The 19,040-nt window shown below is 36.1% G+C and overlaps 1 protein-coding gene and 1 non-coding gene across 3 annotated transcripts in view; one reads left to right on the forward strand and one right to left on the reverse strand.

Annotated features, from left to right (window-relative positions):
* The window catches only part of POC1B (POC1 centriolar protein B), a 104,824-nt gene that overhangs the window by 41,393 nt on the left and 44,391 nt on the right, over positions 1-19,040 (reverse strand). For both annotated transcript variants that reach the window (XM_058308526.2, XM_058308527.2), the window contains exons 5-9: positions 8,675-8,782; positions 8,466-8,581; positions 7,187-7,320; positions 5,015-5,083; positions 4,155-4,307 (exon numbers count right to left, since the gene is read on the reverse strand). In XM_058308526.2, the coding sequence (XP_058164509.1) occupies positions 4,155-4,307; positions 5,015-5,083; positions 7,187-7,320; positions 8,466-8,581; positions 8,675-8,782 (580 nt within the window). The remainder of the gene's footprint in view (positions 1-4,154; positions 4,308-5,014; positions 5,084-7,186; positions 7,321-8,465; positions 8,582-8,674; positions 8,783-19,040) is intronic.
* On the forward strand, positions 1,235-1,306 carry TRNAG-CCC (transfer RNA glycine (anticodon CCC)). Its single transcript has one exon. It is a non-coding gene; the product is annotated as a tRNA-Gly (tRNA).

Raw genomic sequence — 19,040 nt, forward strand, 5'->3', positions numbered from 1 at the left:
CAAACAAGTAGAGCATTTAAGGCTGGCAAATAGGTGACTTTTGCAAAAAGCCAAATGATTTCACCCAAACTGAGACTATGTGATTCAACTGAGCTCACAGAAAACACAGTAAAATACAAATCATAAGAATGCTATCTTGGTTCAAACTCAGTAATGAAACTTTCATGGTTACTGCAAAAAAAAAAAAAAAAAAAAAAGAAAGTAAATTATTCACTTAGCTACTGTTTATTCCATATATTTTAATAACTTTTTAAATTCTATTTTAATCATGATTTTGACCTCACAAAACGTTTTTCTAGTTCCCAAATACTTCCAAGGTAACATATGTCAACTGACCTTGCCTAAAATTCTGAAAAACAACAAAAAAATTTAATCTAGCAAAATTTAGTATTTCAAAATAAAATTTACTAATCATAAATGAACACAGCACAACTTCTATCCTGATTCATACTATTCTATTCTAAGTGATATTTTTAAATCAGTACTTTTTTTGGCACTGCAAGGAATCCTTAGCCATTAATTTGAAGTCTTTAAAAAAATTTGACAATTAACAAATATAATAATAAAGGAGATGTCCTCTTGACAGAAAACTTTACCCCTTGATTTATTTAAGACTTTTTAAGAAAGAAATGCTCATTTAAAACTTGTAATTTCTTTCAGTCTATTTTTCTGTTTATTTTACAATTTTAAAATGGGGGACTTTTTGACAGGTAAAAAAGACATTGATTATACATTTTGCATAGGTCACATGGTATGTGACTGTATCTCAATAAAACTGCTTAATAAACAGATAGATAGTTGTGCAAGAATGGCCAGAAATAGCAGCTGTGTACAGAAGGGGAAACAGAGAGATTGAGAGGTGAGGAATTTTCTTGTTTGTCTATTATTATTATTATTATTATTACTCTTGAAATAATGGAAATGCTTTAATAATGATTGAAGCGATGAATGCACATCTATGTGATTATGCCAAATACCACTGATTGTACACTTTGGATATTATATGCTTTATTAATTGTAGCAATAAAATTGATTTGTTTTAATAAAAAAAGAAATGAACACTTGGTTTTCATATGTAGATGCTCCAGCATTTTACATCACAGGATCTGAAAGTAATATTGTCAGAGAGCTGATATAGCTCAAGTGGTTGAGCACCTGTTTCCCATGTATGAGGTCTGGATTCGAACCCTGGTACCTCCTAAAAACAAACAAACAAAAAACCCCACATTGGGGAGCAGATATAGCTCAGTGGTTGAGTGCCTGCTTCCCATGTATGAGGTCCTGGGTTCAATCCCCAGTACCTTCTAAAAAAAAAGAAAAAAAATTTTAAGCAGTGTGGTTGGCTCACATCAAAATACCTGTCAAAACAGAATGTCTCTCCTATCCAGAGCATATTGAAAAATGCAGTGTATCCAATTAAAAACCGCACCATAATTAAGGGTTTAAAAAAATGTTATAATGTATACTTTTTAATAAAAAGATTTATTTATTTCTCTCCCCTTCCCTCTTCCACCCCTGTTGTCTGTTCTCTGTGTCTATTTTGCTGCATCTTATTTGTCCCCTTCTGTTGTCGTCAGCGGCACAGGGGGAATCTGTGTTTCTTTTTGTTGCGTCATCTTGTTGTGTCAGCTCTCTGTGTGTGCAGCGCCATTTCTTGGCAGGCTGCACTTTCTTTTGCGCTGGGTGGCTCACCTCACGGGGTGCACTCCTTGCGTGTGGGGATCCCCTACAGGGGTGGGGGGGACATCCCTGTGTGGCAGGGCACTCCTTGCGCGCATCAGCGCTGCGCTGATCAAGGAGGCCCAGGGTTTGAACTGTGGACCTCCCATGTGGTAGACGGATGCCCTAACTACTGGGCCAAGTCTGCCGCTCATAATGTATACTTAAGATAAGCAATTATGAGTGCTTTTGGATAAATTAAGCTGAGTACACAGAGGCTGATTTTCTTAAGGCCACAAACAAAATTCAGTCATGATGCTCAATATTCTCTACAGTGCAATTGACCTCTAATTCCAAGATAAGCACATTAGTTTTTAACAGAATTTTTAAAGTGACTATGTGAAAAATATGGTTGTGAGTGGCTTTGCATGTCCTAGGTCACCCTGACCTAATAATACAAAGCAACCAAGGTGTTTTTGCTGCTTTCTGGCTACACTGTCAAAGCACAGCTATTCAAGACAACCTAATGACATTTTAAAGAAAGTCCAGAACTTTTAAATGGTCTGGGGCTGACAGTAAGTCACAGGAAAAATGACTTGAGTCTCCAATGCTGTGGTAGCATGGTGTCATGGAAATACAGTTGAATTAAGAATAATGGGTTCCAGGCTCAGTCTGCAGTTCTGCCACCCACTACTCTGGATTGACAGGGTAGCAGGGAACTGCTGATCAAGGTCAACCAAGTCTCAGAAATGCTAAAAAACAAAACAAAACAAACAAACAAAATCCCAAACAGGAGTCAATAAAATCAGTTTGGTAAAACAAGAAAAGGAAATTCAAGGTAAATTAAAATATATTTCAGCTCCATATGGGATCAACAAATATACCTGTAATTGTAGAAAATGAAAAAAAAAGTGATGACCCAAATTATATTACATTTTTTTCTTTCAAAAAATAAAATAAAATAAATAATGGTACAATCAGTAGCATGAAAAACTAGTGAAGCACATTAGTAAACACTTTAGAAAACCTAGAAAGACTGTTGGAAGTTGAAAAGAACAAAAAGTATAGCAAAGAACCAAAAATAAATGCTAGCAAGAACAAACTATGACAGAAATCCCAAATTTGGCAGGATTGAACATGCTCTAGAAAGCAGTCTGAAAAGGTTAAATATATACATGCACATACACAACTTGAGACGAGCAGAGGTGCCTGAGATAACAGAAAAGACCAAGACTAGGAAACTAAAATCAAAGAATGATTTGGGTGGAGGACAGGGAGTCTGTGGACGGTGTATAGGGCCACAGCATGACTACTACACAGGGCATGTTGTTGTCACTCAGGAATAAGTCTTAGGAACTCAAAATACCAATTCTAAAGGCAAAGAAAGGTTCTGTCAAAGATAAAAATAAATTTTCAAATGAACAGATAATAGTGAATTCTGCTATCAGCCCCTGAAAGAGAAAAGAACTTATAATCACTCAAAATGGAAAAAAATAGGTTTGACACCAACTAAGTATCCAGCAAAGATGGATTTTTCATTGAAGACAGAACACTTAATTCTACAGGAACTAAAGGAACTTCTCAACAGAAACTTAAAGCTAAATAGATAATTAAATATTTAAAAATACAGAGACAGGGAAGTGGATGTGGCTCAAGCATTTGGGTGCCTGCCTACCACATGGGAGGTCCTGGGTTCAGTTCCCAGTGCCTCCTAGACAAGACAAGCAAGAGAGCAAGCTGACGCAACAAGATGATGTAAGGAGGAGACGCAAAGAGGAAAACACAATGAGAGACTCAACAAAGCAGAGAGTGGAGGTTGCTCAAGCAATTGAGTGCCTTTCTCCCACATGGGAGGTCCCAGGTTTGGTTCTCAGTGCCTCCTAAAGAGAAAACAAGCAGACACAGAGAGCGCACAATGAATGGACACAGAGAGCAGACAGCAAGCGCAAACAACAAGGGGGGTGGGGAGAGAAATAAATAAATCTTTAAAAAATATATAAAGACAAACAAAAAGGCCTCAATTATTAGGCATAATGTCTAAATCTCTTTTACTGTCTATAAGATTATATATTTTGCTATAAAATGGCTTCATCTATTTTAATAACTGTTAGAAAAATTCTCAGCAATCAGTCCTGTTGTCATAATAACCATTCCATGAGCTCTTTAAATACATCTCGAGTAGAAAGCTAGTTTAGACTTCTTAGTCACCAGTGACCTTAGATTTGATTTCTCATTTCCTATTACTATTTTAAAATTTTTAGTTTATTTCTGGGATTTCAAGAAGAAAATCTGAGAGACTATGACACTATTACACACTGCTATATGTAGACACTTTCATTTTATTAGTGACAACAACTGACTTTCTCAAAGTGCTCCTATTTCAGGGCAGGATCAGGTTTTATTTTATTCACGATAATTTCAAGCACCTAGATGGCTTACAGTCCCACAATGGATGCTAAAAAAATTAGAACAACAATTATGCACAGAATACTTACTTCAATAGTCTCAATTTTTCCATCATGGAGATGCGGTGTTCTTGGGTAGAAATCAAGGAGATGTGGTGGTGAATCAAAATGTAATCTTTTGAGATTTTTTTTAATAAGATCTTTACAATTCAACTGATCAAAGTTAGTCCTCCATAATAAGACCTATAAAAAAGTCAATCATTATGGCAGTTTTTGATTTACATGCAAAAGAACTGATTTTTAAAAAGATCAGTATGAGGAAGTGCCCATCAAGTAATCAGGAAAACTAGGTATGTATTTCAACAATGCTATCATTTCTTAATGCCTTTTTTTGGAGGGTGGAGGGAACTTTGCATTTCAACTTGTCTTCATGACAGTTTGAAATTCATATTAAGATAATATTTACTACCTTAAAATCCTCTTTATTTCAAAATCCAAAACTGTGTTTTTGGTTTGATCAGTCATCCTATTCAATAGATCTAGCTATGAATGACTTTTGGCCATTTAAAAAAAAATGAAATTTTGCTCCCATAAAAGATGTATTCTTACTGTCTTTAAGAAGCTTAACATTTGAAGAAACAAAACATGAAAACAAAAAGATTAGGCAATAATTCAAGCAATAGTGTCTCACCTATATTGGGCACTCAGTGATTGTCAATTTTATGTTGAATAACAAGTAAAAATGAATAGAAGAAAGTAACAGCTATTTGAGTTTCAAAAAAGGACCAGAACCAGCTATGAAACAGCAAACTTCCTGGCACTAACCCAAAATATAAATTCGTTGATAATCATCTTAATATACACAAAACTAGCTGGTTGTAAAAATCTTAGAGAACAAGGGTTCCTTTACCATAACCATATCAAAAAGGAAGCTGAAAGAAATGACAAACCTGTGCATCCGCACCTCCTGATGAAAATAGCTCTCCACCTTTTGAAAATGAAACAGCAAATACAGGTCCCTAAGAAATAAAGAGAGACAAAAGAAAAAGTACTTGGTGATGCTTTCTCACAGCCAAATTGACTGTGAGTACCAGTTTTTCATCTTAATTTATATAGAATACTATGCCATAAATCTGACAGAACTCATCCTAGCAACTAATCCAGGCAGAGTAAAAATAATCAAATGCCCCAATTACATTAAAACACGAATGATATTAAATAAAAAAGAAATACTAATAAAAATAAGAATATCAACTTTTTTCCTTTAAAGATAAGCTTATACATATGTAAGTTGATTAGAATATCTGTTAAGATTTTCTGACTTTGGCTACTATTCAATCAACCACCAGCAGAAACTGAATGATATATATATAGCTGATGGGAGTGAGGCTATGTATGCAGAGGCCATTTCCTGACTCCAAAAGACTTCTCTGAGTTCTGCATTCACGTAGGCAACAGTGGCCACTAAGAGTTTTAAAAGCAGGAGATTAATAGGAGGAGAGCTGTGATTGATGAAAATCAATAGTATGGTTATGTGAATGGTACAATGGAGTAAGTAAGAATGAGTGCTTGGAGGCCAGTTTAGAAGTTACTGCAATTATCTAGGTGAGATGTAATGAGAACTTAAAATTCAGAAATGACTATGGAGTTAAAGAAAACTGGACTTTCTTTTTTTTTGGCAAGTTTCCAGTCAAGATAAGAGCAGTTATTTCTCATATCAACAATGATAATAGTATATATATTTTTGTCCTTAATCTATATGAGACATTTTGGGGAAAAACATTTTGTCTTTTTCAAGGAGACCATCCCACGGACTTAGGTTATAGCCTTGTGAACCTTCACCTCCATATTTTCACTTCTTCAAGATCTGAAATCACAATTAATAACTACCCACATTAAAAAACAAAAAAAATCTCCTCGTATGATAGGAATAATTACAGAGAACCTTCTTCAATTCATCATATCACTTGAGTCACCTAATCACATAAATGGTGATAGAGCCTGGAAAATACCACCTTCATATAGAATGTTTTCCCCCTAAAATTTGTTTATTTTTCTTTTCCATTATTTTGTACTTATTTCATGGATATTTCCATCTTTGACTACATTTACTGGCTGTGTCTATTTAGCCTAAATCTATGGATACACATATGTCTGAACTGGCTAGTGTCTATTTCTGATTACACTAACGCAGATGCAAAACAAATGATAATGCAAAGCAGAAAGCCAGGCAGGATATAAAAGGGTAGAAAACCTTTTCTACCCTAGACAATGAAGCCTGTTTTATTCCTGGATATAAAAAGCTTGGTCTTGGTTAAAAGGAAGTACCTAGTACATCCAAAAGAAAAAAGAATGTATTCCAAAAAATTTAGAGACTTTGAATATTGAAAAAATTCTTCTTTAATATATATGGTGGTGGTGGTGGGGGATGTCTTTGAACAGGCTCAGTAAATAGCACCCTCTACCCCGTTAGGTTATAAATCAATTGAGAAATAAGACAAAGGAAAAAAGCATATGAGACCAAAATATCACCTTTGTTACTAATAAAGATTTATTATAAGAGAATGTGGCTTTTATCTGTGGTTAAGTCAGCTTTCTAGACCTGAATCCCAGAGTGAGTCACAATAAACACTATAAAACAGCAGGCCTTCCCCACATGAAGTAGCAGAGGAAAATAGCGAGGGCAGGCTCACTCCTAGGAGTAGGAGAGGAGAAGATGCTGGGCTATGCTTGCCAAATTGCCTCCAACTATACCAATCAAATAAGGATTAAGTGAGAGGGTATAAGAGGCCTTAAGTGCCAGAGCTAGTGAGAAAGCCTCCACATGGAAAGAAAGATCAGAAGTAGGGAATAAGCTTACTTATCACCATTTAATCAGTAACTACACTACATACTGATGAAGACAGTAGTCGAGGATTAATTTAATGATCACTGGAAAATATACACCAGTTTTGACAAGAATTAAATATTATTTCTAAGAGTTGCTTCTAGAGGATAAAAACATAGCTTTGGATATAAAAACTTCTTGTGTGCTACTACCTAATAAATAATAAAGACATAATAAAATTGATCAAAACTTTGAAATATATATTACATAAAAGGAAAAATCTTGGTGTTTATACCGTATGTCCTTGAAGCGTATATATGAGTCTTCCTTCTAAGAGATCAAGAATCTTAAGTGTACCATCTGAAGAAGCAGTTATGAGATAGTTACCCGAAGGATGGAATGATACACAATTAACTCCACCACTGTGAACTGATTTGTAGAAAATAAAAACAAAAATTCAGAGAACAGTTCTTAATTCTCAAAATGTATCTTTGCCCAATTAGCAATATTAAAACAAGAATCCATTAAAGAAATATCTCCACAAAAAACAAAATTCAATATGGCTCACTAAAATGGATGAAAATTTTGGTATCATACACCTTGACTATAAAGTTTTATGAGACAAAATAACTTAAAAAATACATATATTATACCATGGAATGAAAATCTTTTTGGCCATATAAAGTACTTGAATATATCCCAATATAACTAAAAGTTGATTACTACTGCTCACATAAGGCATACCATCTACCCTCAAATTAACTGAAATGATCAATTATGGCCTAGAACTAGGAGGTGAAGAGTGTGGAGATATAGTTGCAAAAGGAGACCAACTTGTCATCATGTTTGATAATTTATTTCTGGATGCCATTCTTCCAATAGAAGGCAGTATAACAAAGTGATCAAAAATATGCTCCACCATGCACTTTATAAACAGAAAGACCTAAGTCAGTTCTATCAATTACTTGAACAAATTACCCTCTTTAAGCCTTGATTTCCTTATCTTTAAAATGGGAGCAATAATAATACTCTTAGGGCTGTTGTGAGGATTTAGCACAGTGTTTGCTCCATGATAAACACTGAATAAAATGATAGGTATTATTATTATATTAAAAAATGGAAATGTGGACTTAATATTATATTAATCTAATATTAAACAAGAAAATCAATTCATCTTGCTTTTAGTTTGAATACACAGGCACAGTAGGAAGTTGTTTTCCACCACTTACAAGACCTATTTATGTTCAAATGTCTCCTTCTAATTCAGAATTTATAGTCAGTTTCTATTCCTGATGTCTCACACAACACAGGTAAACAGTAACTTCTTTTTTTTAAATTTTTCTTTACCACCTGTGACATCATGTTTAAGGCCTCCCCCCACCCCCCACACTGGCATCTACCCCAGCTTCTCAGGCTCTCTGCAATTGGGGGATAACTGTTCTTTAGCCAGTTCAAAGGTGGCATATTACCTTCATAAAGAGGCCAAACCATATCAATAATTGACCAAGGACAGTTGATTGGGCTTGAGAGCTTCCCAGAGGAGCCCATTCAACAATTGCTACAGAAATTGTTACCTTGATAATGCTGGAGTAATTTGTTCACTCTTATATCCCAAATTTTCACAGTATGATCAGAACCTGCTGAAGCTATGCATGTACCATTAGGGTTAAAATCCACAAAATTTGCAAACCTAGGATAAAAGAATAAATGTAATACTTCAATTTCTTCAATCATTAAAATTAAATGAATCCTTAGTAAACCAACCCATATAAAGTGGACTTACCCTACAGTATCTGAAAAGTTATTAACACATTGTTTATTTGATGTGTCCCAAATTTTAATAGTTTTATCCTCACTACATGATACAATTAGTCTTCCATCAGGTGAAAATCTGGAAAACACAAGAAATAAGATTCTGTCCGTGAAAGGCACCTGTCAATCACCTCTCTAACCAGATACAAGTCAGGTTGTACATATTAAATACCAGAACCCAGTGTTACCACACCATGAAGCAGTCATATTCTATAACCAAGATCTTTCCAAGTAAAAAACATGACAAACCTTGACAGAAATATTAAAAATTAAAATATACTAGGCAGACTAACCAAGTTTCCTTTTTCCATTTTAATATTTTATTCACATAATTTAGTTTTATGGCATCTGCTTCAAGGTCTTTATTTCAACTCTTTACTCTTTCCAAGCCAACTACTCTATTAGTTTCTTTTTTAAAATTTCCTTCCTCCCTCTCTCCCTCTCACTTTCCCTTCTTCCTTCTATTTCTGTCATTTTTTCTTCTTATTGTATGATTCAAGAGAGCTTGTCATTGTTCATTCTAACAATCCTGGTAAAGTTTTTCTGTAAGAAAAGGAATGGTGTTTTGAGAATTAAAATTAAGTGGTATCACAAATTAAAGAATCCAATTCAAGTTTGTCCTATTCCCAGACTTGGGAGGTTAGAGAACTCTAATGGACTGAAAATAGGACAACTCATTTACATAGAGCAGAAGTTCCTTTATGGGCATACCCCATTAAGAAACAAATGAGAAAATTCTCAGGCATCTGAGAATCAACTGCTGTTTTTATGCTGTCACTTCCTTTGAAATCTTTTCCAAGGTTATTTAAAATTTTTTTTATTCCTAAGTGACTTTTAAAAATAGATAGAAAAGCAAAGGATCAAAAGAAAAAATTTTTTAAATTGTACTTTCAGGAAACTATGAATAGAATTTTTATTATTAATATTTTAGCAATAACAAAACCCCCAAAAGACAGATTTAGGCCAGATACTGTTTATATTTCAATTTTATTTGTGGTTTTTCTCTATACCCAGTTTAATATAAAAGTCATCGGTTAAGGGCATGGATTATAATGGAAGGTTTTTTTTTTTTTTTGGTTTCTCTCTCACACTCCTTTTTAAAGGCTGATTTAAAAATAATTCTTCCTGACAGAAATCTGAGTCTGGCATTTAGGGATTCATCATATACAAAAGACCACAGAAGCATGATAAAATCCTGTGTGAAATAACAATTTTAAAAATCTCAACAAAAAACATAACTTTGCAAGGAGAAGTCTTCCATGCTGGGAAGTTTGCCCTGATTTTATAATACCTAATGATATTTTATTAATATTTTCCTCCAGGAAATACATGAGAAAGATTAAAATATGAAGGATGGTATTCATAGATGAAACTTATTTTACTTAGACTCTAGAGTAAAATAATCTACTCAGCATTCCCAAGGAAAAAGAAATCTTTGCATAAAAATTAACAACTACTATATGGAATCAAATTGTGTTTCTTAATAAGCTATCTTTTTAAAAATTCTTAATGTGAATATTTTAAATGACATGAATATTTGTAAGAGATGAATTGATTCTAACCTTTTGAGAAAGTCATATTTAATATTTAATAATATGGAATGATCAAAGAATAACACTTAAAAATACTCACCCTATGGCATTACTGGTCAAATCTTACCACCACCATCATCAATATCTTTCCTACATCTATGGAGCACATATCAGGTCCTAGGAAGGCTCATACTACATATCTGTAGCAACTCCATCCTCAAAATAACCATACGAAAGAGGTGTTATTACTGGCCTCAATTTACAGATGAATAAACGATATACATAATGGGTCAATAACTGCCAGAGTCACACAGTAAAAAGAATCCAGGTTTGAACCAGGCAGCGTGGCTCCTTAGCCAAACCTCTGAACCACTCTGCTGTAAGTCTCAGAGAAAAAGGAAAGTCTCTGCTACTGGCCAAATTATTTAGAGCAATGTTAACACAGAAAGTTCTAAAGTGGCACAGAAACATAAGAAGGTGCTCTTAGCAGGCTCTATGACCTGGTTCTGAAAGGCTGAACATTAGACTATCCTTTTAATAAAAATAGGTGTGTGTTACCAGAAGCTGTAAGTGAAAAACTCATGGCCTCTTTTCTTGAGGAGTCTATGGGGAATACATTTATTCATTCATTCAAATAATTACTGAGCTCCTGCTAGTACCAAGCAAGCACTGTTCAGGATGACCAGAAAACAGTTGTGAATGAGAATGATATGATCCCTGCCTTCATGAAGCTTTGGTTCAAGGCAAGAGAAAAGAGGGCAGGCACACAAACAATATAACTTTTAGATACAGATAAGAAAGAGTTTCTAACAAGGGGTGACAAATGGTTACCAGAAGCTCACAGATGAGAGTCAATTTTAAAGAAATTTGTGAATAAGGAATCACAGGTATCCTGGCCAGTTAGAAACTCAACCCCAGTAGGAGGGCTTATAGCTTGGGAGAAATTTTCTGGCACTAAAGAAATGAAAGGGATTCAAATTGCAGAGGAGTGGAGAGTGGAAGAGGTGGCTGGGAAAAAGCTGGTGCCAGAGGAAGGAGAGGAAGGACCAAAGTGGGACTACAGTACATTGTAGTCCCTGCATATATGCTTTTTTTTTGGGGGGGTGGGGGGCTTTGGAGGAGTTGAAAATGAAAATGGTGGTTTGTTTCTTCTCCACTCCTTTGATTTTTAATTAGGTACCTTGAATATAGGCTAGCACTAATAAAACAGGCTTCTCTTTGCCTGGACTTTAATCAGGAAAGGTAAGCCCTTTATTAGGCTTAAACAACATCTAATTGGGCTGTCATTTTTAAGAACATTAAGAGGATATAAAATTTCTACTAAGATATTAATAGATTTCTAACTCTCTAATTAAGTACCACCCAACTTCCTTTTAAATATTCCAGAGGAGGTGGCCCCAAAAAGGATATTACATTAGTCAATAGTGACTAATAGATAAGCAGACATGGACTGTGAAGCATCTGAGAAGTTAACTGAACTACTATAGAACCCCGTAAAACTTATTGGTATTCATTTGAGAGAATGAGGAAATTCTTGAACTTCTTTCTGGAAAAACGTGTTCATACATCCCTGAGCGTAGCCCAAGTTACATAACAAGTTTTTAACTTGGAATCTATGGCGTTCCTGAAAGAGTTTATTAAATTTTTTATCTATATTACCATCATAATGTTATTCATTCACTCAAGAACAAAAAGGGACTGTGAATTATGAGAGAGTTTAAATTGTTTTCATGAGAAATCCAAATGTTCCGCAAGATATTTATCATAGGAATATTATAAACAAAAACAAAAACAAAAACATTTTTCAGTCTTCAGGGCTGTGAGACCATGGCCCTTAAGAAACAAATCATTAGTAAGAGGTACTCTGCAGCCAGCAGTGTACTCAGGAGCAGGAAGCAGCAGCAGAAAGCAGTGGGAACAAGACTATCCAGTAAGGAAAGTCCTGAGTTCTAAGGTCAATTCTCTAACTTCTCAGCTATGTAACTTTGTGAAACTTAAAACCACGCTGGCCACAGTTTTTTCTTTTCTGAGGGAGTTTAGATTACATGCAGACCTAATTAAATTAGCCTAAAAATTTTGGCACTAAAGAAATGAAAGGGATTCAAATTGCAGAGGAGTGGAGAGTGGAAGAGGTGGCTAGGAAAAAGCTGGTGCCAGTTTTTTCATAGCCTAATTAAAATTTAAACAACAAAAAAAAAATTGGTTTGATAGACCAGAGTCTGCTTTGCTAGGATTTGGTGTTTACATACTGAAAGTGAAGTTCAAGGCGATAAGCAAACATTTAGGTTTTTTGAAGTGTTGGTCAGCATTAGAAGACAAACTATCTGTTGATTGTAATAATAGGATGCATTCCTATAACTGCTGACAAACAAAAAGCAGATGAAAAAGATCTATAAAAGATGACACCAGTTTTGTTGTTGTTGTTTTACCTTATTTACCACCTATCTTCCCAGACTTTCCTCTTGGGACCTCCACCCATAATTACAACTGCCTATGAGGTATCTCCTCTTAGATATCCTGCAGGCACCTCCAACTCAACATGTCCAAATCTGAACTACTCATCTTCCTCCCCAAACTGCTTCTTTTACAGTGTTCCCTTTCTCAGTAAATAGTTTCTCAAATCAGAAACTTGGAAGTTATGCTTGATTCCTCTTTCTCCTCCATACTTCCACTCTAATCCATTACAGTCCTATCTCTTCAAACTACAATTAAACTTTCTGTCTTCCATCCTTCAAAAGCAACAAAAGTAATCTTTAAATCTTAAACCAAATTGGGTTACTTTTCTGCTTAAAAGTGGTGCAGCCACTGTAGACAGCAATATGGCAGTTCCTTAGAAAGTTAAATATAGGATTACCATAAAATATAGAAGCACTGGCAATTCCACTTCTAAGAATATACTGAAACAAAGTGAAAACTGGATCTCAAACTGATACTTGAACACCAATGTTTGTAGCAACACTATTCACAATAGCCAAAAGTTGGAAACAACCAAGTGGCCATCAACAAATGAATAGATAAAATGTAGTGGAGATACAAAATGGAGTATTATTTGTGCATAAGGAAGAATGAATTTATGAGACATGCTGCAACATGGAAGAACCTTTAAAACATTATGCTCAGTGAAATAAGCAAGACACATATGAACAAATATTGTATAATATTACTTATAAGACATGACTCGAAATAGCAAATTCACAGAAATAGAAAGCAGATTAGAGATAACTGGGGGATGGGTCACAGGAGAAGAGGGAGTGTTTGCAAAAATTTTTTTTTAAATTCAGAAAGACTAGTCTTTAGGATAAATTTTCAATTGTGGGATCACCACAACAAAGACTTTAGATCCATTTTGAAAATTGATTTCTAAAAAGACTATACTAATTTTTACTTTAAAAGCCTTGCCACAAAAAAACAAAGCAAACCAAAGGACAATGGAATGACATCTCTGAAGTGCTAAAAACTTCACCATCCTAGAATTCTAATCACCAAAAAAATATCCTTTAAAAAGGATAAGGAAAAATTGGAAAGAATTCATCACTAGGAGACACACACTACAAGAAATGGTAAAGGAAGCCCTTTAATGTAAAGGGAAAATTTGGATCTACACAAAGGAATAGAGTATTGGAATTGGTAACTATGAGGGTAAATATTAATAGGAAAGAATTTCTTTTTCTTACTTTAAAAGAAAATTGAACTTTTAATGTATTATGGACTTTATTTAACCTGATAAAACTATCCATCAAATTTTTTTTCAACAAACTCCCCTTGCTTGAACTCCAAGGCCCATTGAGCATCCTTCTGATGATACTCTAACATTGTCTACAAAGAAAGAAGGCCTCACTGAGGGATGCAAATGTTCTAATCTCTTTGGAAGTTAGCATTGCTCTTATCAAAAATAAAATTGACATCTGGTTTCTAGTTCAGATCCTAAATTTACTAAGCATGACTCAGATCCCCCTGAACCTTCTTACCTCTGGGTATTTAGTCAAAACAGAGTTTCAGGTCCTGCAGACCTTCGGAAGAGAGTCTTGAACTTCAGGATGGCCCCACCAAAACTAAGTACTTACAATAAAGTACTCAAATTTTTCTGGGAGGCTGGGCCTAAGATGCCAATTGGGCCCACTACACAATGGCATCAATTCTCTCTTGTTCTCTAAGTGCAATAAAATGAACTAATGGGGGTGCAGATGTAGCTCAGTGGTTCAGTGCCTGTTTCCCACTCAATCCCTGGTACCTCCTAAAAAAATGAGCTAAGGAAACAGAGTATAATAGATGTATAAGAAAGAATTTCTCTTTTCACAAGACTTGCATGCTACTTTATTGGAATTGTAGTTGGTGCTGGGTTTAAGATATATGTAGGGGATTTGAATCTCTGGACTGATAATATGACACCCAGGCCCAGAGCCTCAACAGACTTCAGCTCCTACACTTTGATTTATTGGACTTACTCCACTCAGCTAACATGGAGTTGAAGAAGGTCAACCACCACAACATGGAGCCTAGAGTGTCTACAACTGGAAGCGGGAGGAGTGCATCCAGTACCCATGTGGAATCTAAGCCCTCACTTGACATAGATGTGCAATGGACACAACCAATCCAATGTCCACAGAGAAAATGTGGAATGGGTGTGGGAACGGTAGCCATGGTGGCTGCTGGGTGTGGGGAACGGGAGGAAGAGATGAGATGTGGAGGCGTTTTCGGGACGTGGAGTTGTCCTGGATAGTGCTTCACGGACAATTACGGGACATTATAGATCCCCCCAGGGCCCACTGGATGGAACGTGAGAGAGTCTGGGCTATGATGTGGACCATTGACTATGGGGTGCAGTGATGCTCAGAGATGAACTTACCAGGTGCAATGGATGTGTCATGATGATGGGAGAGAGTGTTGCTGTGGGGGGAGTGGGGGGCGGGGGCGGTGGGGTTGAATGGGACCTCATATTTTTCATAATGTAATTTAAAAAAATAAATAAATAATTAAAAAAAAAAAAGAAAGAATCTATAAGCATGTTGTAAAACAAAAACAGGGAAAGTTGCCAAGAAGATAAAAATACCTAATCATTTAAACAAATTATTTCTCAAAGAACATTCCTTCAAAAGGTCCTATGCAGAATTTCACACAAATCATTTACTCCTAATGGTACAAAATTAACTAATTGAAAAAACAACAACCCTCAGATCCACATGGCATTAACAAGATAAAGGCATTCTATTAAAAGTAGGTATGCAGAGCATATAGATTATCAGTCTGGACAGGAGTCCACCAAAACAAACAAAGGCGGCAGTGACGCACCATAAGCGTTCCCTGTACCTGCACGTACAGCACTCCTGGATTTGATATAAAAGATCTACAAAAATGAACCTTCCTTGAAGGAGCCCATGAAAACTCCCAACAAAGTTACAGGTCAACCTAAGCCTACCTTTCACTGATTCTTGCAGCCCACATTTTTTTTAAATCCCCCCCACCCTGCGGCTTTTTGAGTGCTGTCTGCTCTCTGTGTCCATTCGCTGTGCATTCTTCTGTGTTTGTATTTATTCCATCCCCCTACCATTTTGGCTTGCTTGCTGTCTGCTCTCTGTGACCATTCACTGTGCACTATTCTGTGTTTTTTTGCTTGTCTCACTTTTTGTTGGGTCACCTTGCTGAGTCAGCTCTCCACGGTGCTTGAGGGCCGGGCGGCTCTCTGCAGTATGCAGGTGAGCCTACCTTCACAAGGAGGCCCGGGGATGCAAACCCAGGGCCTCCCATATGGTAGACGGGAGCCCAATTGATTGAGCCGCAGCCACTTCCCAGCAACCCACATTTTTAAACACATCTCTTCTTAGTCTCCCCACCCCATAAATAACTCTCCAGCATTTCTCACACTCTATCTGACTCTGCCTCACTCTTTCCCTGAAACCCTTGCTTCAGTCTGGTCTCTGCTTAAATGTCACCTAAGCAGAGAGGCCTTCTCTGACTTCCATATGGAAAACAGAGCCTCCCATCCTCTGTCACTCTCTGTCTTGTTACTCTAAATGATTTGTTTTCCCAAAGTACTTATCACTAATAGGTTAATTTATTTTAATTTAATTGAATTTATTGTCTGTTCTCTTTCAATACAGAAAGCTCCATGAAAGTAGAAATTTTGTCTGCTTTGCTTCTTGTAGAATCCACAGAATTTATTGAACAAGGCTTAGCAAGAGCAATGAAATACTTGTAATTCATTGTCAGTTAGGGAGGAGAAACTGACAAACAGACCTCATAAACAGTGTAACGTGATGCTGTAAAGGAAGGGAGGATCAAATGAGCCCGAGGGAGCAAGAAACACTTCTTGGAGGAAGAAAAACAGAAAAGGATTGTGAAGGGAGGGTAGAAGCAGGGGGCATTCCAGGAATGAAAAGCAGCATGTGAAAAGGTCCAGAATATAAAAGAGCACTGCATGCTTGGGGAATCTTGTATGGCTGCAATAGGTGAGGGGTGAAAGAGACAAAAGACAAGCAAATAATAGGAAGGTAGGGCAAGGAGTCACTGATGGGATTTAAGTATGGAATAGCATGACCAGATTTGCATTTCAAAAAAGTTACTTTGAAGGTGGTGGGGGTGGGGTGGAGGATGAAGGTAACTTTATAGTCAGGGAGAATATTTAGGAGATTAATGCAAAACTCTCTACTAGAGCCAATGATGCTAAAACTAAGCAGCCAAGCTGAGAATGGAGATAAAACATGGGTCACTTTCTATGGAAAGAACATTTTTTTTAAGCAAAAAGGGATTTTTTTTCACTTAAAAATAAATTTCTTGAAGTATATCATTCATACATGAACAGCATAAACATTAAGTGTATAGTAAAATTTGTGAACTTACAAAACAAACATGTATAACATCATACAGGGCTTCCATATATCACCCCACCACAGATTCTCTGCATTGTTGTGAAACATTTGTAACAAATGCGAAAGAGGATCATCAAAGTATTACTAATAACTATAGTCCATATCTTAAATTTGGTGTATTTTTCCCCCAACTGAATCTATTATTATTTGTTGTTGTTCATAAACCATATAATTTAACTAAAGTGTAAAACAGTGGCATTTGGTATAACCACAGAGTTGTTCATTCATCACTTAAATCAATATTAGAGCATTTTCATTACTCAAAAAAATAAAAATAAAAAGGACGAAACACACACACATGAAACTGAATTCTGGGAATATGGTGTCAGAGTAGGCAGGCAGGGCTCACCATTCTCACAGCAGCAACAAAAGAGAAAGGGCCAAAAGCTTTCCAAGGGACCTGCTTTGGGGGTCAGCAGACCAGCACAGTGTTGTGCAACTTCCAGGAGGGGAAGGGACAAAGAGACAAAGAACCTGAAACAAACATGTTACTAAAACTCTGGTGGCCAGGAAGGACACCATCCCCCACCCTCAAGACATTAAACCAGAGCAAAACCCCTGGCCCACTGCAGCCAACTCAGAGGGGAACAGATGTCTTTGACTCTGTCAGCTGTTACAAGAGAAGAGGGAGTAAGTCAGAGGGCTTCTTTTCAGTAAGTTCAGCCAACAGAGCCTGTTTTGAATCTTGGCTCTGGCCAGACCAAAAACATGGCAAAGTAGAGATTGAAAAAAACACCTGTGGAAAAGTTCACCAACACGCATCATCTGGGGGCCATCCAGGAAACTGCAATACCACTTTTACGTCTCCACACCAGGGAGAAAATCTGTGCCTCATTAGTAGGTCCCTGGTCCAACTTTGATAACTTAAGCTGGGCAGTATTAAAAACTTAGAATAAATTGAACCAAAAAATCAAAGTAGAGCCATGAAAAAAACTTACTAGACATGAGAGAAATTGACCATCAGAGTAAATTAACCAAATATTCAGATGCCTAGACATCAGCAAAAAATTACAAACCATACTAACATGCAGGAAGAGATGGCCCAGGAAAAGGAACAAACAAAATATCTTGACAGGATACAAGAGTTAAGACAATGAATCAATGATAAATCTCCTAAATCAATTGAAAGCTTTAAAATAAAATATGACTAAAGAGATAAAGGATATAAAGAAGACACTGGGTAAGCATAAAGAACAATTTGAAAACCTGCAAAGAAAAGTAACAGCACTTATGGGAATGAAAGGCACAATGGGTAAGATTAAAAATACATTAGAGGCACATAACAGCATATTTGAATTGCTCAAAGACAGAATTAGTGATTTTGATGACAGAATATCTGACCTGGAAAAGACAGGAGAACAGAAAGTGAAAAGAATGGAAAAAATGGAACAGGATCTCAGGGAATTGAATGGCAACATGAAATGAACAAACATGGGTTATCAGTGTCCCAGAAGAAGAGAATGGAAAGGGGGCAGAAAGAATATTTGAGGAAATAATGACTGAAAACTTCCCAACCCTTATGAAAGGCATATACATCAATCGAAGAAGAACAACACACCCTAAACAGAGTAAATCTGAACAGAACCACTCTGAGACACCTACTATTCAGAATGCAAAATATCAGAGACAGGATTGATTCTGAACGCAGCAAGAGAAAAGCAAAGCATCACATATAAGGGAACCTCATAAGATTAAGTGCCAACGTCTCATCAGAAACCATGGATGCAAGAAGAAAGTAATATGATGTATTTAAGATACTGAAAAACTGCCAGCCAAGAATTTTGTATCTGACAAAACTGTCCTTTGAAAATGAGGGTGAGTTTAAAGTCTTTACAGACAAACAAAAACTGAAATACTATGCTACCAAAAAACCAGAATTACAAGAGGTACTAAAGGGAATGCTGCAGCCTGAAAGGAAAAAAAGGAAAAAACAAGGGCA

Source organism: Dasypus novemcinctus, chromosome 12, assembly GCF_030445035.2.
Source record: "Dasypus novemcinctus isolate mDasNov1 chromosome 12, mDasNov1.1.hap2, whole genome shotgun sequence".
In the NCBI taxonomy this organism is placed as follows: domain Eukaryota; kingdom Metazoa; phylum Chordata; class Mammalia; order Cingulata; family Dasypodidae; genus Dasypus; species Dasypus novemcinctus.